This window comes from Dipteris shenzhenensis, chromosome 33 (genome assembly GCF_047967505.1).
Source record: "Dipteris shenzhenensis isolate YYH24624 ecotype China chromosome 33, Dip_SZ_1.0, whole genome shotgun sequence".
Classification (NCBI taxonomy): Eukaryota; Viridiplantae; Streptophyta; class Polypodiopsida; order Gleicheniales; family Dipteridaceae; genus Dipteris; species Dipteris shenzhenensis.
Genome location: NC_141628.1, coordinates 10,536,250 through 10,561,055, shown reverse-complemented (window position 1 = coordinate 10,561,055; position 24,806 = coordinate 10,536,250). Strand labels below are relative to the sequence as shown.

The 24,806-nt window shown below is 47.4% G+C and overlaps 1 protein-coding gene across 4 annotated transcripts in view; it reads right to left on the bottom strand.

Annotated features, from left to right (window-relative positions):
- Positions 1–24,806, bottom strand: part of LOC147879671 (E3 ubiquitin-protein ligase RKP) — a 76,517-nt gene that overhangs the window by 11,796 nt on the left and 39,915 nt on the right. For all 4 annotated transcript variants that reach the window (XM_087372096.1, XM_087372097.1, XM_087372098.1 and 1 more), the window contains exon 5: positions 20,317–20,400. In XM_087372096.1, the coding sequence (XP_087228222.1) occupies positions 20,317–20,400 (84 nt within the window). The remainder of the gene's footprint in view (positions 1–20,316; positions 20,401–24,806) is intronic.

Genomic DNA, 24,806 nt, shown 5'->3' with positions numbered 1-24,806 from the left:
CACTCATGCACTACTCCTTACACTCCTCAGCAGAATCCTGTTTCTGAAAGGAAAAACAGGTCCACAATGGAGATGGCCAGATGCATGCTTAAGGCCAAGTCTTTGCCCAATAAATTTTGGCTAACAGAGCACAGCGACATGTCACAGATTTTATGCATTTGAGTCAGCTCCAAGGCATAGCGGGGTGGAGAAGGAGGAGCTAGCTGATATGCGGGCAGTCTAGATCACTGAGAGAGAGACGCATAGACCATCCGCGACACGAAGAGCGACTAGAGCACACTCTCTTGAGGTCCGACCTATCATAGCTTTCCTCATGGGAGACCGTCTGAGACGACGGGTCAATCTGAACATAGCAGAGATAGAGGAGGCCACGCCCCCCCCAACCACCACAACGAGAGATAGCTTGATAGGCGCAGATCCGAAATATTTTCAAGGCTCACAAACGAGGCAAAATAGCATGATGGTGGCATGAACATATCAAGTGCTTAGAGCTAGAGTCCCAAGTGCATGAACCGGCTCCACATATCCAGGCTCCACGGTGGCTCTCTGATGAGATGCAAAGAGCTCACGTATCTGCATCTGTAGGGCTGTCTCCCGTGGTAGTGGAGGCCGTGGTCTCCTCGATCTCTGGATCCAATGGGCTATGCAAGGGTGATGCCTCGCCTCAGTCGATCTCCCTTGAGGAGAGCTGAAATAGGTCGAACCTCGATCGTGTGTGCGTTGGGGACTTCAACGCTAGGACAAGCATGCGCCAGGCACCACTCCTGGACTTCCAAGACGACTCTATCATGCTACCAGACATGGACCTAGACGAAGCAGGTATGACCAGGACCTCATCGGACTGACATGGGCCTGTTACACCATATGGATACGCGCTCCTTGATCTGGGCAGGATGCATGATCTCATCATCTACAACAAGCTTGACCTATGGCCCTCCTAAGGTGGTTTTACTTGCTTCCCACATGGGGGGGACACTAGTGTAGTAGATTACATCATGGGATCCCCTACCTTCACTTCATGTATCACCGACTTCACCGTAGCACCACTCCGTCCAGGAGCTGATCACACATACCTATTCTTCACTATCGCCACCCCACGCTTAGCCACACCACACACACCACATAGGAAGCACGACACCTACCACGACATACACTTTGATCACAGCCTCTCACCAGCCTACTCTAGACGCCTAAACAGACTCCTAACCTACATCGATCACATACCACTCATAGAGGACCGTGCTGCCCTAATTAGTCGCACACTCCACGAGGCTGCCCTCCAAATCTTTCCCCACACCACACGGTCCACTAGACCACCACCTCTTGGTACCGTGCAACAACTGGTACGATGCGGAGTGCAAGGCTTATCGCCAACAGCTCCGACTTGAAACCAGATGTCACCTCCCGAACACACCAGACACGGTACGCAAGTACCGACGTCTCGTACGTCGGAAGAAGCAAGCATTTCTTCGTCGAAATGAGAAGGAGCTGCTGAACATCTTGTACAGCAATAACTCTAAGGATTTTTGGTAGAGATTCCTTGAGCGTAGGTCTCCATCACCCCTCACCGACACGAGAGTCTCGCACACGTATGCACACCATCTTTATGATGTTCCACACCAGCCCACTCCAGATCTCATACACACACCTCGCCCCACCACTTGCACGTTGTTCACCAGAGCGGGAGTCAAGGACGCGACATTGAAACTGCACAATGGCCGAGCTAAGGATCACGAGGAGCTATGCACTAAGTTTATCGCATATGGGATGGACACGTTAGCCCCGATCCTAGTAAAGCTATTCAATGATGTTGTTTGCCTTGGCTTCCCCCGCTATCATGATTGGACATATGATGTCCAAGATCTATGCAGCTGTATTGGATGCGTCGGTCAACCTGTTCGCAGAGATGAGAGGGCTCAGAGCAGGGGGTCAGGCCGCTTTCAGGCGGACCATGGGACTATGGATCACATACTCACACTCAGGTGTCATTGAGGAGGCCATATCATGGAAGGAGAGGGTATATTGCTGCTTTGTGGATTTCCATAAAGCCTTTGACACAATACCTTGAGCTCATCTCATCACACGCCTACAAACACTGGGATTTGATCAGGAGATCATCTGGGCAATCATGGCACTTCATGAGAGTCTCAGGCCGAGTTCGGACAGGTACAGGTTGGACAGATGAGATCTTGAGTACCATAGGGGTCAAACAGGGTTGTCCCTTATCACCGACCCTGTTTGGTCTCTACATCGATGAGCTTGAGACTTTCATGGGGGCGTTCGGAGGGACCGGTTGCTCACTTGCCGGGATCATCATCAGGATCTTCTTTATGCAGGTGACGTGGCACTCTTGTCGTCCACACCCGAGGGGCTCCAACGACACCTGGATGCACTGCAGGCTTTTTGTTTATCCCATGATTTGGAGGTCAACCTTGGCAAGACCAAGGTCATGATCTTTAACACCTCTCGAGCAAACATGAAACGGAAGCAGTTCACTTTCGGTGGGTCACCAGTTGAGATCGTATCCTCATACACTTACTTGGGGGTCATCTTCTCCAACCCCAATCTTCACGATGAGACCAGCGATGCAGGCCAGAGTGAGCAGGGGATACGCCTCACTGGCTCGGCTAGAGAGACAATGCTTCCACTCCCACTTCCAGGACCCTCGCACCAAGGCTCTTGTCTTCGACTCCTTGGTCCGACCAGACGGTATGTATGGTAGCCCTTGTTGGAGGCCTGACATGTCAAAGATAGAGTGGACACGGGTGGAGCGCCTGTAGATCCTCATGCTCTCACGGATGATCCGGGGGAAACCGTCGTGGTGCTTCTCCACTCCAGCTAGATGCAGCCTTTCAGACCATCACATATCTACACCGGGTTAGATCATATGGGGACTGCACATCAGGGAGACAGAGGTTGCCATGGTTGGCTCTCGATTCCTCCATGAGGTTGGCAGCAGAGGGAGACGTGCGATGCTGGTGCACGGACTCACAGATGGCTTGTGAGACTAGGATTTCACATCGATAGGATACCTCCTTTTCAGTACAGTTTAGATGCCCCTCCAGTACTCCCACCCACCATCCCGATCGGGCCACACACCAACCAGGTCATTCGAGAGGATCTCCTCCAACTACACACCTTTAGGACCTGGTTGGAGCCTCAGGGAATGATGGGATTTGGACTATCATTGATAGATTCAGCAAGCAAGCTCATTTCATTCCGGTTCGCAAAACCATAAAGGCAGATCATATGGCTAAGCTTTTCATGGCACAGATCTTTAAGCATCATGGTATGCCTAAGTCCATTATTAGTGATCGAGATCCCAGAATGACCAGTCTATTCTGGAGAGCTTTATTTGATAACATGGGGACGAATTTCAATTTTTCTTCTTCTTTCCATCCCCAAACAAATGGTCAAAGTGAAGTAGCAAATTCTACAGCATTAGATATGCTGAAATGCTACGTGGGTGACCAAGGTTCAGACTGGGAAAAATACCTACCACTGGTAGAGTTTGCTTACAATAATACAGTACACAGCTCTACAGGGAAAGCCCCCTTTGAGGTCATTTATGGGAAGGTGATTTTGCCACCTATATTGAGGACCAAATATGAAATATTTGCAGCTGATCAGTTTGTGAGAGACCTCCAGACAGCTTACAGCCAAGTCCGGACAGCAATTAAAAGGTCTCAAGAGAAACATAAAAGAGCTGCAGATAAGCATACAAGACAGTTAGATCTCAAGGAAGGGAATTGGGTACTTTTGAAGTTTGAAAAAGCTAGGCTCCGCAAGTTTAAAGGCAAACAGAAAGTGTATGCAAAGTTATCTCCCGGATACTATGGCCCTTTCAGGGTTACAGAAAGAATAAATGAGGTTGCATACAGGTTAGCATTGCCAGAGCATTGGAGGATTCACAATGCATTCCATGTGAGTCTTCTAAAGAAATTCCAGGGGCCAGAGCCTACAGAACCAGTATCAGAGGATCCACCAGAAGTGGATGAGCTGAAGGAGGTCCTTCAGCGAGAGCAAATTGTGTACCATACTGTACGTAAAGGCCCTCAGGGCAAGGAGTTTTACAGGTATCTTGTAAAATTCAAGAATTATACGGCATTAGATGCCAAGTGGATGGACGAAGACATGTTATCTGATCATCCACATCTTTTGGATGTTTACAAGGAAGCTTTTCAGTTGAGGTCAACTGAATAGAAGCCGAGGGGATGTCACCACAATGTAAATATCCTAAGTCAAAGTACAGTTGACCATTTATTTGATCATAATTAATGACTTTTATATGTGTTAATTATGGTCAAAGAATTCTTTTAATGGTCAAAGGATTGACTACGGTCAAAGATACTTGACTCTAGTCAAGTAAACCTGACTTCGGTCGGGGAGACTTGGTTTATTACCAAGAGGGTTAACTGCGGTTAACCAGAGAACCACAGAGCCGACTACGGTCAGAGAGTGTTGACTTCGGTCAACGAGACTTGGCATACGCCAAGAGGGTTAACCACGGTTAACCAAGATGTGCCAACTTCGGTTGGAGAGACTTGGCTATAATTAAGGCGCCTCAACCCTTGGTCAAAGCTCCTTAATTATGATCAAGAGTGTTGACTCCGGTCAACCAAAGAATATATATATATTTTTATATTTGTTAGGTGTGCACATTAATTCAGTGGGGACGCCCACCGTGACTAGAATTAGTCCACAGTATGTTATTTGCATGCAAAGCGCTAACAATTAATGGGTGCCATGGTGGTGCACTTTAATTAATTGTTGCAAATACTAGGAAGAGTTATTTTTCCTAAGCGCTACGGAAGCCTAACAAGCATCTAGGGGGCGGTTCGCGTGACCAAGTGCTTTGAAGACTCCAAAATGGCCCTTAGTGGCATGTAATAAGACTTAGTCTAGATTTTAGACAAGTGGCATGTTGCCAATTTGAAAAATGAGCTTGAAGCTCTTGTAATGAAGGATTCACGTTTTGGATTTTGGATATGTATCAGACAGCTCTACGCTGAACTCTTGTAACAAATTCTCTTCAAGAAATAAAATACCTTCGAGGGGGTCCAGCCCGACATGTTGTCCTGGGCCCTAGCAGTGTGTAGAGAGAGAGAGAGAGAGAGAGAGCTTTACTGAGTATTTCTGCAGTAAATTGAAAAGCGTGAGGATCTGTAGAGAGAGAGAGAGCTTTTCGATTGCACCGATGGGGTACTCGGGCTCACGGCACACATCCACAGCCGCAGTAGCAGGAAGCGAGACCCTTCGAGGTCCTGGTGTCAACCGTACTTTCCACCAAGGCCCCTCCGTCTCTCAAGGTTGAGGCCGCGGGACCACAACAACTGGGCAACAGAGGGGTTCGGGAGTTGCAGTAGCTTAGCGCAGTCTCTTCTTCGGCTAGCCGCTCTCTCTTGCATATCCTTCCCTCGCCTCCCCTACCTCGAATTCACAATCCGTTGCTCCGCCTCCCACTACAACTTCTATAGCCACCTGCCCTTCCCTCTCCCCTGCCCTGCTCCCCCTTCTACCACAGCAGTCCTTTCCCCCTCCCCTGCCTCCTCTACCCCCAACTCCTCGTTAGGCCGTAGGTGGCCCCCCAAGCCTCGGGCCGGGGGGTAGGTAGGGACCTCTCTCCCCACCCTGCTCCCTATGCTGAGACTCCCCACTCCCAACAGCAGCAACAAGAAACCCGATCTCCCCATGTCGCCTCTTCGACCTCGTCCGGAATAGGTGGCCGATACTTTCAACCACTCGGTCCTAGACCGCGTCCTGGGCAGCCATTGCCTAGGGACTTCTAGAGATTGGGACCCTAGAACACTCCGGAGGTCCCCGACACGTATCTTCTATGTTTGGAGATGACTATGCAGATTTTACAACCACTGAAAGGGAGCTCTATCAGCATGGTTGGCTCCCGTACCTGTCCTTTCTGGGGGCTTCATTTCGCCTCCACCAGAGAGGAGCAGTGGACCCCGTCCTTGTTCTATTGTATGACAAGTGAGCAAATGTATTGCATGATGGAGCAGTGGATGGGTCCGCAAGGGATTGACCTTTGGCTCAACCACGGGACTCTACTAGCTATCAGCTTGACTTTTCTGCATCGAATCCGAGAGAGGGTTTGGCAGTTGCCATGATTTGTCTGCCCCCAGAGGTGGAGATCACGCATCTGACCTATTGGACGTTTCAGCAATGTGCCGACAGGTTTGGGGTAGACGTTCCTTCATGATGCACTGGGCACGGAAGGTAGGCATTGAACTGTTCATGCCCTTGGTGCGCAGACACACAGATACGGACTACTCTCCTTCCAAGCCCCCCCCCCCCCCCCGCCCGAAGTCATAGAAGTCCGAGACTGTGGTGCAGCTCCTATACACAGATGAGCCTTGCTCATTATGTCCTCCTCATCATGAGCAGCCCTTTCTCTATCTAAAGCAGAAAGAGTAGAGCCTTCCTGAACTGGTTGGCTGTCCTCTTTGACAAAAATCAAGTACGCTGAAATATGACGCTTTATTACATTGGAAATACAAGAAGCTGAAACTACAGGGATGGACTCCCCTTTCAACTTTACATCAAGTACATGATTTTTGCCTCTATGAGTTAAAGAAATCTTCTTGTTTCTCATCTACACATCAGCCCCCACCCTGTACATCCAAGGCATCCCAAGCAAAGCATCACACTCTGGCAAAGGCATAATGTAGAAGTCCTCTGCATCCTGATATCCCTGGATATGCATCCTCAACTTGCCAATGATAGGAGTGACAGGTGTGTTGAGTTCAGGGTTGGCCATATCACACATGCCGGATGGCCCCATTTCCTCAGGCTCGATGCCAAGCCTTCCTGCCATATCAGGAGTTATGAAATTTGCCTTTGCCCCAGAATCAAAGAAAAACAAACAATTCTGATTTCTGATTTTTCCCCATGCTCTGCACATCTCAGTCTTTTTCATTTCCTCTTCATCATGTGCATGTGGCAAACTCCCAATCACATCTGGAAGAAGTCCTGCAGAAGGTTTAGGCTTTTTGCCCTTCCAATCAGCCTGTTTATCACCATTCTTATCATCATCTGACCTGTCTCTTTTCTTGAATGGGCAATCATAAGAGCGGTGTCCCTCTCCTTTGCATATAAAACATTTGTTTTGCTCCATGAGTGACTTTTTCTCTTCATCAGATAACTTGGTACGGGGCTGTTTATTAGGCTGTCCACGCCTTTGACCAGCTTTGAATTGGGCTTTTCCTCCCTTTTGAAACGGTCGTTTGCCATAATTTTTATTTTCAGATTTGATGTCCTTATCCTGGTGTTTGGCAGCCCGTTTGTTGTCTTCTTTCTTGCTGTCCATAAAGCCCAAATTCTTCTCCTGCATCCATGCATATGCTGTCCTTGCATTCTCAATTAATTGAGTCATAGAACCCACCTTGGTTTTGATGCAATAATCACGTAGCTCACTAGGCAATCCACAACAGTACCTCTCTATTTGCTCTTTCAAAGATACATGCCTGTAAGAGCTCAATGGCAGCAAAACATCCCAAAACCTCTGGGTGTAATCATCAAGATTCTTGCAAAGTTTGTATGACAAGTCATGCCAGTGTGAAAGTACTTCAACTTCAAAAGTTGGAGTAAGCCAAGTAGAAGAGAACACTTGCTTAAATTCCAGCCAAGTAGCAGGTGCATCTCCATGAAGCATAAGGTTAGTGTACCACTTAAGTGCATTGCCTTTCAAAAATGTGGCAACCTTCCTCATCTTGGATGCTTCTGTAAACAAACCCCCAAGAAATGCAGCATCAAACTGTTGAAGGAATGTGAGGGCTTTGTACTTGTCCTGTACTCCATTATATGTATCAAATTGGACATGAGAACCACCATCCTTAAATTCTTTATATACATTTGATATTGGCTGTCCCAAAGATGGCTGTATATTTGCAGCATTCCCTTCACTAGGGAGAGCCATGCTTGGCTGAACATTAGGCATGGGAGCATATGCTGTGGCTTGCATGCCTGGCTGCATTCCCACATTGTCATACATGTCTTGCTTTCTATGCCCAATTGCCGGTGAAATCAACATAGCATCAAAGATAGAATCTGTACCAAAATATTCAGGTTGCTGCCTCAAATATGGCTGAGGTGGTTGAGCCACATTTATGGACTGCACATTATTATTTTCAGGAGTAGAAATACCCAAACCAAGGCCTTGTGCTGGCTGCTCATACTGTTGCACTGGATGTACTTTTTGTACCTCTTTCTCAAGTGCTCTTTTGGGCGATTCCTCTCTCTTGGAAGTCGCTTTCTAAGTCATTTTTTATGGCTGTCCCTCATAAGAAACTGATGCATGAGTGTGCGGTCCGCCATGAGAAGCTGATGCATGTGTGTACTCACTCTTTCCGTGCTTGTGCTTTCTTGATTTCTTCTTCTTCTTGGCATTTGTTTGCACAATCTGAGCCAAATTTTAAGCCAGCTGAGTCAAAGCAGTCACTGCACTTGCAAGCTGTGCATTCAACATAGTAGCATCATCTGACTCACTGCTAGAACTAGTATCACCGTTGAGCTCAGTTGTAGCTTCATGTGTGGCCTGCTCAAAAGGCATTTGTTGTGCTCCCTGCAGCTGTACACTAGCTCGATCATTAAGGCTTTCCTGCCTTCTCCTTTGAAGAGTTGTGGAGCTCTCTTGCTCATGGGTACTCACCATGTTTATGGTTGTAATATTCAGCTGTCAAAAAGTGCAGCAAAGATATCCTTCCACCAAACTACCGAGGCCCACCTCTTGAGAAAGAGTGTGTGGTATCCCGGCAATGGAACCAATGAAACCGGCCTCTAATCACTCAAAGGGCAGTGGAACTAAACCTTTAATCACTTCAGCACTTATTTACAGCTCACAAAGCATATATCACAACCATTAACCATTGCATGATCACCATTTGGCATTTACCCATTTGTTCACAAACAAAACCACTGAAAAAGGGATGGAGGCTAGAATGCCCCTGCTCAACAGACATAGACAAGTGCACCCGATTGGCCCCAAACACCGTGGCGCCCCTTTCGGTATTTCTTTATATTTCACAGTGAAATGATTACAAGTTGCATCTGGGAGACCTTCCCTGCAACTGAGCACGCAGCCCCAATTCACTAAGCCTTCGCAAGGCTTTCAAGCATAGAACACCATCACATAAGTGCACTTAACCCATAGGCTCAACCCAAAGGCATTCTCTTTTCCGAGTGCAATTCCATTGGCTGTCCAGATGCAATCACACTGCACCCCAGCTGCACTCTCTTTGAGTGGTTTCCAAATGGCATTCACAAAGCTTTTCAAAGCTCCAAAATAAAATCAGCAAAGTACCCAACCAAAGAATGACTCATGTAGCACTGCCTGGGCACCTGTGAGCCAAGAAAGAGGCGGCACACGAGGCCAACCAATAGCTTATGGCAAAAAGAAATTGCAGTAGCAAAATCACAACTCACCAAGCCTTGAAGACTCAAACCAAGTCCTCAATCGCCAAGAGGACATAGTAGCCAATGCCCAATTGCATTCTCAGCCAAAGAGGAGTGCAAAGGCATGAAGAAAGAGCATTTACAAGAGCCGACCAGCAAGAATTCCACTGAAAAATGCGAAAAGAAGCACTTCTGTCGCGAAGAAGTGGGAGTTCTTGGGCTCAAAAGAAGCGTGCTTCAGAGAGGAATGCATTGAGAAGGTTTTGGAGAAGTTTCATCGCCGGAAAGTCCTCCAAAACTGAGAAAAACCAGTCAACCAGCGCGTCGGACCACTCGAAATTCAACAGAAAGCTGTAGTTTTGCAAGAGGAGAGGCCCAGGAGGCGGTAGAAGAAAAAAGGTCCAAAAAAAGCCACTTTTGCAAATTCGACCAGCAAAAGAAGTGCTCAGCTCTGCCCGTTCTACCAAACGCACGGAGGGAAAAGCATATCACTACGAAGGGGAGGCAGAGGGGAAGCCATCGGGCCAAACGGAAGTCGAGGAATCCAAACGGGTGAGGAGTTATGAAGAAAAACGGAATTCAGCTGATGGAGGCTGAAAAACCAGTCCAAAATCTCAACAAAGGGAAAAGATGAGAGAGAAAACCACACATGTGAAGTTTAGAAGGCCCAGGAAGGTCCAGGAATGGCAAAGGAGGGCCTAGGAAGGTCCAGGAATGGCAAAGGAGCATGTAGAAGGCACTAGAGCCACCTGGAACTCTAGGGGGGCCATTGAAGGTACATGGCCCTCTAGGGGGCCCATTAAAAATGCCGCATCATCATTTCCCAACAACCACTCTTTTAATTCCTTGGAATGCCTTTGGGCCTAGGGATTAATTACGCTTATGTGCTAGGCACCATGCCGCATTTAATTACATATTATTAAGCCCACGCTTGGACTTTAAAAACCAAAGTTGTCACGGTCTTGTAGTACATTAAAGTACTTAGAATTTCACGACCCCGTGACAAAACCCCCCAAGAGATATTTGAGATGACCATGGTTTTTTACCGATAGCTTTTTTAGTCACACGTGGAGACTCCCTCACTCCTCTTCGCCAGGGAGATAGTTTGGGACCAAGTGCCGTTGAAAGTGAGCAGACAGGTAGAGACACCATTCATGGATGGGGAGCTATGGGAGGCCCTTAAGGATCTCCCTCCCTAGAAGTGCCTTGGGGAGGATGTCTAACTCAAGCCTTCTTTCGGAGTTTTTGGGAGTTTATTGTCACCCCGCTGAAGCAGGCTTGCCAGCAGATCTTTGACTCTGGCTCACTCCCTCGGTCTCTGAGCCGGGGCTGGATTTGCTTGATCCAGAAGGGAGGAGACATGTTCGATATCCGCCAGTGGAGGCCGATCACTCTTCTTAATACTACATACAAGATCCTAGCCAAGGTCTTGAGCTTGTGGTTGCGTCCCCATCTTCCGACATCACTCACAATACGCAAACAGGATTTTGTTCAAGACCGTAGCATCCTGGACAACATTTTCACTTTCTGGGAGGCCATAGACTGGGCCAAGGGAGGAGTCACAACCCCTAGCCATCCTTCTCTTGGACTTCGAGAAGGCTTATGATAGGGTGGAGTAGTCCTTTCTAGAGGGCACTATGCCCCGTTTGGGTTTCTCAGACTAGTGGATTTGGGGGATTTCAGCCCTTTATGCAGGGAGCTCTAGCTAGCTGCTCATCCGTGGCCACATTGGCGAGGCCTTCTCTCTCTCCCGCTTGGTATGATAGGGCTGCCCTTGGCCCCCTTCCTTTTTCCTCTTTGTAGCCGATGCGCTCGACTATGTCCTACACTCCCAGGCTGTAGGATTAACAAGGATGAGACTTCTGATCCAGTTGGAGGAGGAGCTCTTGGACTCTGAGTTTGTAGATGACACAATAGTGTATGTGGAGGGGTCAGCATCAAGCCTCGAGGCAGTCAGAGGAGCCTTGGCCATCTATTGTGAGGCCTCCGGGGCTCAGATCAACTCAACCAAATCAATCGGTTTCTTCAGAGAGATGGAGGAGGTCCATGAGGTTTGAGATTGGGGCACTACATTTGGCTTTCAGTGGATCCCGCAGCACGATATTTGGGGTGTCAAGTAGGGATCGACATTAAAACCGGAGAAATCGCTCGAGCATGCGGCGGAAGCTTCTATATTGGAGCTCAACCAAACTCTCTCTAGCAGGGAGGGCTCTTGTAGCCAACCAGATTCTCTTACTATCACTTCCTGATGGTGCTTTCATAAGGGCTAATGGGACAACTTAGGTGCCTGGTGCGCAATTTCTTCTGGGTTGGTTCAGATAGGACAAGGCCACGGTTGCTTGGCAGACGGTCATCATGACGCGCGCTCAAGGTGGGTTGCATCATTGATCCGAAGATGCACTGCAGAGCCCTTTTGGACAAGCTAGTTATTCGCAACCTTACCCCAGGTAGAGAGCCCTAGAAGCTCCTACTACAAAGGGGGCTTCTCAGGAAAATACCCCACGCAGGGGAGGTCAGTGGAAGCAGTCACATCGGTGGCTCTTTTCAGAGGCCCCTCTCACAAGAAGAGGATCCCCACTGATGCGGAGCCTTTTCAGGGTTTGGCAGAGACTACCAAGGGGACTCATACGGACCCAAAGAGGATTTTGAGCGCCGGCTGTTGGTGCAGAGATGAGACACACGAGGAGAGAGCAAGCACACAAAGCTCAAAAATTAATACTGAAGATGTGACTAAAGTCACATCATATACATGGATAAGGTTGTGCTTGCTAAGCACACCCTGCAGGTCACATGGAAGTGTGCCTGCCAAGCTCGGGGGAAAAAAACCTCCACTAGTTGGAGTTAAAAAGTGCCCCGGGCCTACACCTAAGGTGTCACCCTACACTCCCAACACATAGGTGCTAACAAACGCCCCTGGAGTGAAGTGGTGACAGTGTACAAGGCAAATGTGATATCAATCACCAAAAGGAAGTAAGTTCAGAAGCTTGCGAAAGCCTTTGAACTTCTCACGAGACAATGCTTTGGTGAATATATCTGCCACATTGTCATGTGTAGGCACATAGATCATGCTGATTTCTGAGGCAGACAATCTCTCTCTGACATAATGATAATGAACCTCAATATGCTTTGTGCGACCATGGAAGACGGGATTCTTCGCAATTGCCATCTTCGCAATTGCCAAAGCACTCTAACTGTCTGTAAAAATGGAGGTAGCAGACTCCTGTCTCATACCCAAATCAGCAAATAATCGCTTGAGCCAAACACACTCAACGGTGGTTGTGAAAGCTGCCCTGTACTCAGCTTCACAACTGGAAGTGGCCACGGAGGGTTGCTTCTTACTCAACCAAGAGATGCATGACTGCCCAAAGTAGAAGCAAAAACCTGAAGTGGACACTCTTGTGTCAAAGCATCCTGCCCAATCAGAGTCACAGAAAGCATGCAGCTGTGGATCAGCCCCCTTGGGAAAGAATAAACCAAGGTGCATAGTTACCGTGCAAATAGCGGAACACCCGCTTAACAGCCTGCCAATGCTTGGTTCCTTGGCAATGCATGAATCTGCTCAATAAGGAGACCCCAAACTGAATATCTGGCCGTGTATTGCATAAATAAATCAAACAGCCCACAGCCTGCTGGTACAATGTCTGATCAAAAGCATCCCCAGAATCTTCAATGCTGAATTTCATCGCAGTCTCCACAGGAGTTGCAACTGGCTTGCAATCTTGGAAAGAGAACCGCTGAAGCAACTTCTGGATGTACTTAGTTTGTATCAGAACAATACCATCATCCCGCTGTATAAACTGAATGCCCAAATAAAAATGCAAAGGGCCCAGATCACTCATCTCAAATGAGGAATGTAATTCAGCCTTGAAGGCTGCAATATTTTGCTCATTGGGGCCTGTGAGCAGCATGTCATCAACATATAAAACAATGACCAAAAAAACATCCTGAGTCCTTTTAACATAGAGGGTACTCTCAGTTGGACTGTTGCTGAATCCCTGGGCAACCAAATATGTGTGTATCTTTTCATACCAAGCTCTAGGTGCCTGCTTAAGGCCATACAGAGCTTTGCGAAGCCTGCACACCAAGTGTTCCTGTCCATCCTGCACAAATCCACGAGGCTGTGTAACATAAACCTCCTCATGCAAGTCTCCATGTAGGAACGCTGTTTTGATGTCCAACTGATGTACTTGCCATCCATGATGGGCTGCCATGGCGATCATGCATCTGATAGTGGTCATGCGAGAGGTAGGGGCAAAGGTTTCATCAAAATCAATACCCTTTTGCTGAGCATACCCTTTCGCAATGAGTCTTGCTTTGAAGCGGTCTACTGAACCATCAGCCTTCCACTTAATCTTGTAGACCCACTTAGTACCAATGGCCTTTTTGCCTGGAGGCAATTCAGTTAAGTGCCATGTTTCATTTTGCATGATAGAATCATATTCTGAATGCATGGCTGCCATCCAATTACTGTCCTCTGCAGCATCCTCAAATGTCAGAGGTTCTTCATCACTGCATGTGCTCTGAAAGGCATAATCAGTAAACAACCCAGATGCATGATGAGATCTTGCACGAGTCCTCGCAGGTAGAGGAGTATGTAACCTGCTGTCCCGTAATGTTTCAATCAACCACCTGGGCACCCGTTTGGATGACTGAATGGCTGTCCTTTCCTCATCAACTGCCTGGTCAATATTTGCCTCATCTATAGGCATATGTGGTTCAGCCACAATAGGCTGATTAGTTTCTGTACCGGCCTGCGTAACAGCATGGGGAATCAAACTGGAATGTTCTGAAAATGAGGGACCTTCAGTTGTCATGGGCAGCATTTGTTCAAACACATCCCTAGAGTAGACATCAGGCTGTTTTTGACAGGACAGCAATGGCTGAGTGGAATCCTCAGCAAAAATGACATCCCTGCTTGTAATAATCCTCCTGCTGGATGGATGATACAGCCAATACCCTTTGCTTTCAACACTGTACCCCACGAAAATGCATTTGAGAGCCTTATCATCAAGTTTAGTACGATGTTGCTGTGGCACATGTGCATAGGCCGAGCAACCAAATACTCTGAGATGAGCAACAGAAGGCTTCTTACCATGCCATGCCTCATACGGGGTGAGATTATGCAAGGCCTTTGTGGGACATCTGTTAAGTACATAATTTGCACACATGAGAGCTTCCATCCAGAACCTATTGGGCAAACCTTTGCCTTTGAGCATACATCTACCCATCTCCATTTCCGACCTGTTTTTCCTTTCAGTGAGCCCATTTTGCTCTGAGGTGTATGGAGTGGTACACTGATGGATGATGCCTCTCTCTGCAAGATATGCATGAAATTCCTTGGACATGTATTCTCCCCCCCTATCAGTGCGAAGTGTCCCCACTTTTTCTGAGGCATAATTCTCAACCTGAGTAATAAAATGTCTGAATTTTGTAAACACCTCTGACTTCTCCTTCAATGGGTAGAGCCACGTGAAACGAGAGAAATCATCAATGAAAGTGACAAAATACAGATATCCCCCAATAGATGGAGTCCTCATAGGACCACAAACATCACTATGTATAAGCTGTAATCTACGGACAGCTCTGACAGTCCCATCTTTGGGAATCGGTGTGCGATGCATCTTCCCCAAGATACATCCCTCGCATACATGGCGAGTCGGAGTATGTATGTGTGGCATCTCGGACACCATTTCATGGCTGTGTAAACGCAGCAAACTTCTGAAATTGAGATGGCCAAATCGAGCATGCCATAATTCAGCATTTGCTAACTGTGATGGGGTGGTGGTGAATAAAGCATCATGCAAAGCACTTTCATAGTGATCAAGTCTGTAAAGACCATGGCATAAAGTTCCAGAAGCCACAATTGTATCACCATCACTAATGTCATGTACGGTGCATCTGTCATCCAAAAACTTCACCATTAAGCCCCCACGGGCAATGGCTGAAACTGAAAGCAAATTCTTTTTGACGCCAGGCACCCATAGCACATCAGAGAGTGTAAATGCACCACCATTTGCTGCGGTAAGTACAATCTTTCCCACTCCTTGCACATGATGGGAGGAGTTGTTGGCACATGTCACCGTGCCTCCATGAGAACCAGCTGCATAAGATGTAAACAAATCCTTCTGTGAGGTAATGTGCTTGCTAGCACCACTGTCAAAATACCATACATTGGCATCACTCACAGATAGGCATGCATCATGAATAGACGGATTGTAACTGCATAACACTGCAAAAGCCCATTCCTCATCATGGGAGGATGTATAAGTGTAATTTGCAGCCTCTTTGTTATCCGACTTGAGGACATTATCCGTCACTGCCATGCTGGCCCCTTTGCTCTTTTCCTTCTCAAGCCTCTTGCGACATTCATTAATGTAATGTCCTGGCTTCCTGCAATAGTTGCACTTCCCCTTTTTCTTGGGTTTATCACCCTCTTTTTCATACTTGCCAGATGGCTGGCCTGCATCTTTCTTGGGCTTGCTGCCCCCCTGAAACGCAGCCTTACCTTTGCCTTTCTGGCTGGCAATAAAAGCCTGATCAGCCACACGCATCACGGTCCTATTATATCTGGACTGCTCCTCTTGCAAGAGTACAGAAACAAGCTCATCGAAGGTAATTGAATTGGGATTACCCTTCATCATAAGCCGCATAGTAGTGGACACATTCTGATACGTGTCGGGGATGGCCTGCAACACTGTAGAAACCAACGAGGCATCCGGAATAATCTCATCCACAGATGCTAATTGCTCCCGTAAATCCTTTACCTTCATGAGATAATCATCCATGGAATCACCATCAAGCATAGGAAGAGTCCAATTTCCTCTTAAAGTATGCCACACGGGCTTCATTCCTGACTTGGTACAACTTTGCCAAATTTTCCCAAGCTGCCCTTGCTGTTTTGCATGACCGGATGTGAGGAATAATGCTTCTTTTAACAGATAATGCAATCAAGGCATGTGCATTGGCATCTCAGCCATCCCATCGACTCTGCTCTGAAGTAGGTGATTGTGATATCTCTGTAATCCGAGATGACTCACCCTCTGAACTAGGTGAAGGAGCATTTGTTGGTGCATGTGGACGCAACTGAGTGCCATCCACAATGCCCCAAAAACCTTTGGCCACAAGCACATGTCGCATCATGTACGACCAGAGAGGATAGTTGGTCCCATCCAATTTATCTTCTGCAGAGAGCAATCCAAAAACATCCCTTTCTGCCATTGCAATTGCACAGAATTTTCCCAAATTTCTTCAAGAAATTGTATTGCAAAACTGAAAGCCCCAAATTTCGAGCTTGAAATTGCAACCAGAAAGGGGCAATAGCAAAGAAAGCCCCAAATGTTTGGACTAAATCTGCAGATCTGTCAGCAAGATTGCAAGCAGAACCAAAAAACCCCAAATTTATGAAGTAGATTCTGCAATTTGATTGCAATGTTTGCAACAAACAAAATGCCCCAAATGTGCTCCCAAAAACTAAGCCCAACAATGGCTGTCTGCAAAATGTGCCTGCCAAAGATCACCTGCAAATTTCTCCTGCAAGAAAGAACTTGTGCGCAGGTACAACCTGTACGGCCAGGTGATGTACAGACACTCAACGATGTACGGATGTTGGTACGGGCAACGCAGATAAGCTGGTACGACGCTGCTGCATGTACAATACGGGTAGGTACAGTAGGTACAAGCAGTACGGCGGATACGACAGCAGGTACAACTAGTACGTACGTCGATGGCGCAAGTACGACTAGTACGTACGACGACGACGCAAGTTTGAGCAGATTCGTCAGGTACGGTAGAGTACGAGCAGGTACGGACGAGTGGCGCAAGTCCAGTACGAAAATGACGCAAAAGGTACGGCGAACGTACGGACGACGACCTGTTTGCAGATACCCCGTACGGCGAACTGATTGCAAATACACCGGTACGACGTCAGCGCAGCTAGCGAAATGTGCAGGGTACAAATTCCGTACAGTCGTACGGACAGTACGGACAGTCTTTTGATGTACGGACTGAATGTAGCAGCACGAGCTTGGGCCGGAGGCAAGAGCTCAACGAGGCTCTGATACCATTTGTTGGTGCAGAGACGAGACACATGAGGAGAGAGCAAGCACACAAAGCTCAAAAATTAATACTGAAGATGTGACTAAAGTCACATCATATACATGGATAAGGTTGTGCTTGCTAAGCACACCCTGCATGTCACATGGAAGTGTGCCTGCCAAGCTCGGGGGAAAAAAACCTCCACTAGTTGGAGTTAAAAAGTGCCCCAGGCCTACACCTAAGGTGTCACCCTACACTCCCAACACATAGGTGCTAACACCGGCCCCTCATTTGGCACCCGGAGGTCTGGGATCAGGGTGGTTGTATGCTCGGAAAACGGATACACATAGGCTGGGGATGGAGGGCTGCTCTGCAGACCTGGACAGACAGCAGATAGCTGGGAACAAACAGAGCGTTCATCGGATTGAGCTCCACGAGGTGACCCCTTCAGCCCAACATCATCCTACCTCGGCTCTTGAGGATGGTATGTGGCAGACAGTGGCCAACATCATGGCCTATAACATCTGCGTTGTGAGTTGTAGCCTAATGATGGGAGGTCATCATGTTCCACCGGCAAACACTCTGGTTGCTATTTGGCAAGATATCATCTATACTCTGCGCACCATCTGCAAGCACGGGGCATCAGACTCTAGAATGACCGCCGAAAGGTGAAAGTGTTTCTTCAAGGCTGGCCTGCAGGTGTCTTTTACATTCTCACACCACGAGGGATTTGCGGGTACCCTTGCTAGCCGCTGTCCCAGAGATACCTTAGGCAGTGAGCTGGGTTTCTAGGATGCAGGCTGGCCTGCGCCAAGCTCGAGGGTTTTTCCCGTCGGTGCCTTCGGAGCAGCCGACTTGTATGGTTTTGTTTTCAAGCATTAATAGAAAGCTCTTTTTTCTGTTTTTTTTTATTTTTTTAACAAAGATCCTTTATGGGTGTCCAGCCTAGGCACCCGGGCTCTCTAGGACCTGCTGGAAAAGAATAGAACTTTACATAAACATTTTCTCATACGGGAGCTAGGGTTAAGGCACAGACACCCTATCCTATCTTAGTGGCTGCAACAGGTATGATATCTCTTAAATGGGAAGCATTATGCGAATTCATGGCATACCTCAAAGTTTGAGAAAATGGATGCCAGTAGGATACCACACATGCTACACAAATCACTGGATGGCACATAGAGGGGATGAAATTGATGGAATTGTGGGGCATAATGGCTGCTGATATACCAGATTTGCATGCAAAATCAGGGAGTTAGTGACACAGAAAATGCTACATAAATTTATGACAAGAACCAGAGGCCAAATGCAGTTTTACAAACAGAAAATTAATCCAATGGACAGCTATGGAATGCAAAACTACCTCGGGGAATACATATCAATGTTTAAAAAGCATCTAATCTGCAAAATGAGTACTAGCTCACATGATCTAGAGGTGTAGAGGAGCGCCTAGGTAGGCAAGACAAAGGGTCCCAAGAGAGGAAAGAATCTGCAAAATCTGCCGACCAGAGAGAGAGAAAATGTCGAGCCTATGCACACATCGGATGTCAAGCCTACTCCTCATATGTCGAGCCTTTGCAGAAATCAGAGAAAGCTATGGGGACAGCAGAAGCAAGCTGAAAAGCCTGTTGGAGCAGCCAGCCAAAAAGCTAGGAGGCTACTGAAAGGAAGTCCCGGAATCACAGCAACAGGATACTTGGACTAGCACAAGCTAGCACAACAGGTACTCACTACATAGCAAGTTTGTAACATTTTCTTTCACTAGATGTAAAAGATCACTATTTGTTATTAGTGGTCACCAGTCCCATTAATCCTGAGGGTCTCTCTCTCTTATACCGAGAAGAGCTGGTTGAGATCTGTGCAGTCATACACCTAGGGTCAGTTTTCACGATGCCTCATGCAGCCAAAGCAAGGCTCACACGAGGGCAGGGAGCTCTGGCTCGATTAAAGCGACAGTGATTTCAGGCATACTTCCAGGACCCTCCGATGAAGGGATGGCTATTTGATACACTTGTGAGGCCAAACAGCCATGTATGCAGCACCCTTCTGGGGGAGTGACCTATCGATGACCGAATCGTAGAGATTTGAGGGCCTTGGATGAACCATTGGCAAAAAGGCTTTGGAGAGACCATGGAATGCTGATAGCATACATAAATGTCAAAGTTCTTGACGAGGGATATGAGTGAACCAGACATTTAAAGATTTCCTATGTGCATACATATGGTAATGAATGCTTATGTTATATGACTATTTGCCTAGAGGCAAATCGTTAAAACATATGCTATAGTAAGGTGAGGGGGCCAAATTGGCTTATGAGGAAAGTGAGAAGTGAGGAAGCCTAGTATACTTGTAACGTTTTTAACAACATTCTAAATCCACTTTCCTTGCACTTTTGACTTTTCTTTTACATTTGAGCTCATACATTAAAAAAATATATGCATTCCTTATTCTAGAAATCCCACTCACATGATTGTGAGCCACAAGCTTCTATGATGTTTCTACTGCCCCCGTTAGCACTCAAAAAAGGTTCAAGTCTAGTGTGCGACAATATGTGAACTTTAGTGCTTTTACACTTCTATATACACTAACATATCACCACCCCAAAAGCAAAGGACACACTTACACATGCAAAAGGCTAATGCTAGAGTGGAGAAATATCCTTACACAATTCTTGCAAGCATATTTAGACGCCAAGACATTAAAGACACCTTATCAGTACTTTAGCACAATCATGAACATAAGTTCTCCATGTGGATAAGATATTACAACCTTCAATCCTAAGGTTAAGCATATGTATCTTTAAAACAATTGCCTTTCAATAAGACGTGAAACTTAGAATGATAGCATTTGCGGTTTGATTAAAAGAGCAACACTCACCAAAGGCGAAAGTCCTTGTTGCAAAAGGGCTGTGGGTGAAACAAATGGTGGATCACTTCGTCGTAGTGCATGAAAACAATCTAGCTGTAAAAATGCCACCAGGAATGAAAAAATTTAGTACTAACTGTAGTCTGTTAATCACATGAGTATGGAACATTCACTCAATAGCTAGGAGTACATGTTATGGATAAATCAAGCTAAAGAATGCTTGAGTTAAACAAAATCTTCGACGGATGCATGAGGATTAAGTAGCGAAATTTCGGAAAGACACCCTTCTAAGCTATTTAATGAACACTTATTGATCAGACCCTTATGAATTAATGAACACTTTAATTGGGAAAAACACCCTTCTAAGCTATTTAATGAACACTTTATTGATAAAACCATCAAAAAAAGAAACAAACGACGTATAAAAATAGGTCCAAGTCTTAAAAATTTCAGTTATCCATTATTTGAACCCTACTCCCTTACGGTATTTTCTAGTCAATTTGGTTGAAAATGTCTTGGTTACAAGTAGGGGTCATAATTTGCATTCTCAATGTAGACCTTATTCATGTAGAGATCGCTTTACAACAAACGAAAATATGTATTTATTGAGTGTTTTTACAACTTTGAGGCTAGTAGCAAAAAGTAGGATATTTTATTGAAGGGCCCTTCTTGTTACTCTATGTGAACGCGCTTTTTAAAGAATTTAAGGCAATTGGGGCTATAAGGGGAAGTTCCACTCGTACTCTCCATTACATCCACTTGTCTCTTCCATCTTCATCCCTTCAAGAGAAAAAGAGTGTTCAAGCATAGTGTGCAATTGCACTTTGCTTCTTCACCTCCTGTCTCTGCAAGGAAGGCTACTACTATCCTGTAGAGAGCATGGTTTCCATAAATTGGACTGTGGTGGAGATCCATTTTCATCCTGATTGGGCTGTGTTTATACAGACCTACTTTCTCTCTCCATCTCAGCCCAGCTCCTCTCCTCCATCAAGCTGCCACTCAGCCTCTCCCTCAGGCTGCTCCGAGGACCACGTTTGGCCCCCATCTTTCTACCAGCAAAGAAAACACACAAAAACAGAAATATTACGAAAGATAAGAGGGAGGAAACAACAACAAAGACAACTCACACTTGACGATATGAACAAACGCAGAAACAGGAGCAGCCTCCAGGTGGATAGCACAGCCACACAAAAGCAAGCCACAAAGGCCTCTACACAAGCGGCCTCGACTTCCACATTGACCCCCGTACCGGACTCCACATAGACCCCTACATCAACTCCCATAGCAGCCTCCACATCAGTCTCCACATCATCACCATGACCAGTGACATCACTCTTGTCACCTACCTCAGCCCTAGGGGGAGCAGCACCATTGTCTTCGAACTTGGTAACGCCAACATCAGAGGTGATAGTGTCACCAGCGGGACCAAGGACTGCCCTTGCATCCTTCCTCTCAACGCTACCTCTCAGCCAGCCACCCTTCCCTTCATCAGCAAGTCTCGCCATGCCCCATGCCCACACTTCAGAGGCCCACCTATCCCCCACTCCAGCCACCCACTATCAGCCCCACCCCGCCACATTTGTACAGCTCCTTTTGAGTTCCAGCTGCCACGGGGGCCTGGCCTCCCCAGAACCACCCCACCCGGTTCTTGGGAGAACCTCTTGGTGGAGTTACATAGTGTTCGAGCACGAGAGGGTGAGCTGACCCGCTTCTCTGAAGAGCAAGCCCACTTCGCCCAGGAGCTGGCTCGCATCATACACGAGCAGGGGGGGCTCATCCACAAGCTCAGACAGGATATTATGCAGCTTAGAGAGGAGATGACCACCTTGAAGACAGCACCAAGGGGCGCCCAAGCAGTTGTAGAGGCTCAGATAGCCCCGATACAGTCGGCCATGATAGGTGGGTGGATATGGCGAAGCGGTCACCTGCAAAGGCAACCGTTTCGGCCACTTCTTGGAGCAGAAGTAGAGGGCCAATAAGGCCCTCAACATCAGAGTACGGGGGGTCCCCCATACAGACAACATGCCCATGGATGATGCGATTGCCTTTGTGACCGCTACTTTGGGAGTCTTAGAGCATGCGATTGATGGGGCCTGGCAAGAGGGCAGAGATCCCAATTGGGAGCAGCCACTTGTCATTCGATTCCGTGACACCCAAGCGAAACTAGCAGCGCTCCGACATAGATCGCGGCCCTATGGGACCATCCAGAGATATCTTATGGATGAGGATCCCTGACACCCCTACAGATTGAGGAACGACGTGCCCTTTTGTAGCGGCGGGATGTGGCCCGCAAGAGGGGAAATGGGCTGTTGTTCGTGAAGGTAGACTCTTGACCATCCCTTGTCAGGCACATGCCTGCTCTCCAGCATAGGGGGACGTGGTCTATGAGACCAAGGATACCAAGACCCTATCATGTACCATTTGGAACTGTAATGGTAACCTTATGGTCAGATCCAGGGAACTTCTCGGAGTCATACACATGACGAGACATAGTCTTCTACAGAAAGACACATCAGAGTCCAAAGCGCCCGCTGTCGATCGTCAGCAGCTACACATGGGAGTCAACCTTCAGAGACGAGACAAGGGAGACAGCCGGAGTACGAGGGTCTGGAGGAGTGGCAGTACTTTACACATCATCTCTCCTTGGAGTCATCTCAAGCGGAGAGGAGGGATGTTTCTTATGGGTCCGGATCTGCCGTACAGCTAGACGTAATCTTTATATAGCAGTATGCTACTTTCCGCCTGAGACATCCCACTTTGCTAGGGATATACGCGAGGAGGGCGAGATATCCCCCCAGACATCCTAGACTTCTCGAGCCACAAGGACATCCTAGTCGAGGACTTCAACGCAAGGATGAGCATACGTCGGCACCGCTTCTAGACTTCCGAGATGATGCCATTTTGCTGCCAGACATTGACCCTGATGAGGAAGGCTTGGCACGGGTATCCGCCGCTGACAAACAGGGACCAATCACATGTTACGGTCACGCATTTCTAGATATGGGCACAATGCACGATCTTGTCATATATAATGGCCTTAAGCTATGGCCCTCCTCAGGTGCTTTCCACATGGGGGAGGGTCTAGCATAGTTGACTACATCATGGGATCCCCTACCTTTACATCGCACATCACTGACTTCTACGTTTCACCACCCCTCCCAAGGGCAGATCACACCTACCTTTGTTTCAACATCTCCACACCCCGTCTCACGGCACCATCCATCACTTGGATCACACACACCACTTATCATGATATACACTTCGATCACGATCTAGCACCCGCATACTCTACACGGATGTATACACTACTCACGTATATTGATCACATACCCCTACTAGAAGACCGTGCTGCCTTGATAAGCCCCACTCCTCGAGGCTTCCCTTCACGCCTTCCCATACACCATGTACTCCACTAGACCCCCACCTCTTGGTTCTATGCCTTGCAATAGTTGGTACGATGAGGAATGTAAGGCTCTTCACCGACAGCTCCAACTCGCGGCTAAACATAGCCTTCCGAGTGAACCAGACACGATACGCGAGTACCGTCGTTTGTACGCCACAAGAAGCAGGCATTTGTCCGTCCAAATGAGGAGTTACTGAACCTTTTGTTCAGCAACAACTCCAAAGAGTTTTGCAACTGTTCCTTGAGTGGAAATCACCTTCACTTCTCACCGACACTCAAGTCTGGCACACATATGCATGCAGCCTCTATGATGTTCCTCATCAGCCTGCCCTGGACCTCTCGCAATCACCCCGCCCCACCAATTGCACTCTGTTTACCAGAGGTGGTGTCAAGGATGCAATATCAAAGCTCCACAATGGTCGAGTGAAAGATCACGAGGGACTCTGTACTGAGTTTATTGCATATGGGATTGACATCCTGGCCCCGATCTTAGCAAAGCTATTCAATGATGCAGTTTGCCTTGGCTTCCCACACGCATGGACCCTTAACGCTATCACTTATTCACAAGGTTGGGGATCCCATGAGCCTCGAAAACTACAAGACCATTATGATTGAGCATGTCATGTCCAAGATCTTGCATATGTACTTGACACAGAGGTCAGCCGGTTTGTAGAGATCAAGGACTCAAAGCAGAGGGGCAGGCAGGATCCCGGAGAGACCATGGGACCATATCACATATTCACACTCAGGAGTATGATAGAGGAGGCCAGATCACGGAAGCAGAGGGTGTACTATTGCTTTGTGGATTTTCACAAGCTTTTGACATGGTCTTGCGAACCTACCTCATTAGGCCCCTGCAGGAGCTAGGGTATGACCAAGAGATCATATGGGCAGTTATGGCACTTTATGAGAGAGTCCCAGGTCAAGTTCGAACAAGTGCCGGGTGGACAGATGAGATTATGAGTACCATTGGGGTCAAACGAGATTGTCTGTTATCACCAACCTTGTTTGGCCTTTACATAGATGAGCTCGAGACCTTCATGGGAGCACTTGGGGGGTTTGGGTGCTCCCTCGCCGATACCCTGATTCAGATCCTCTT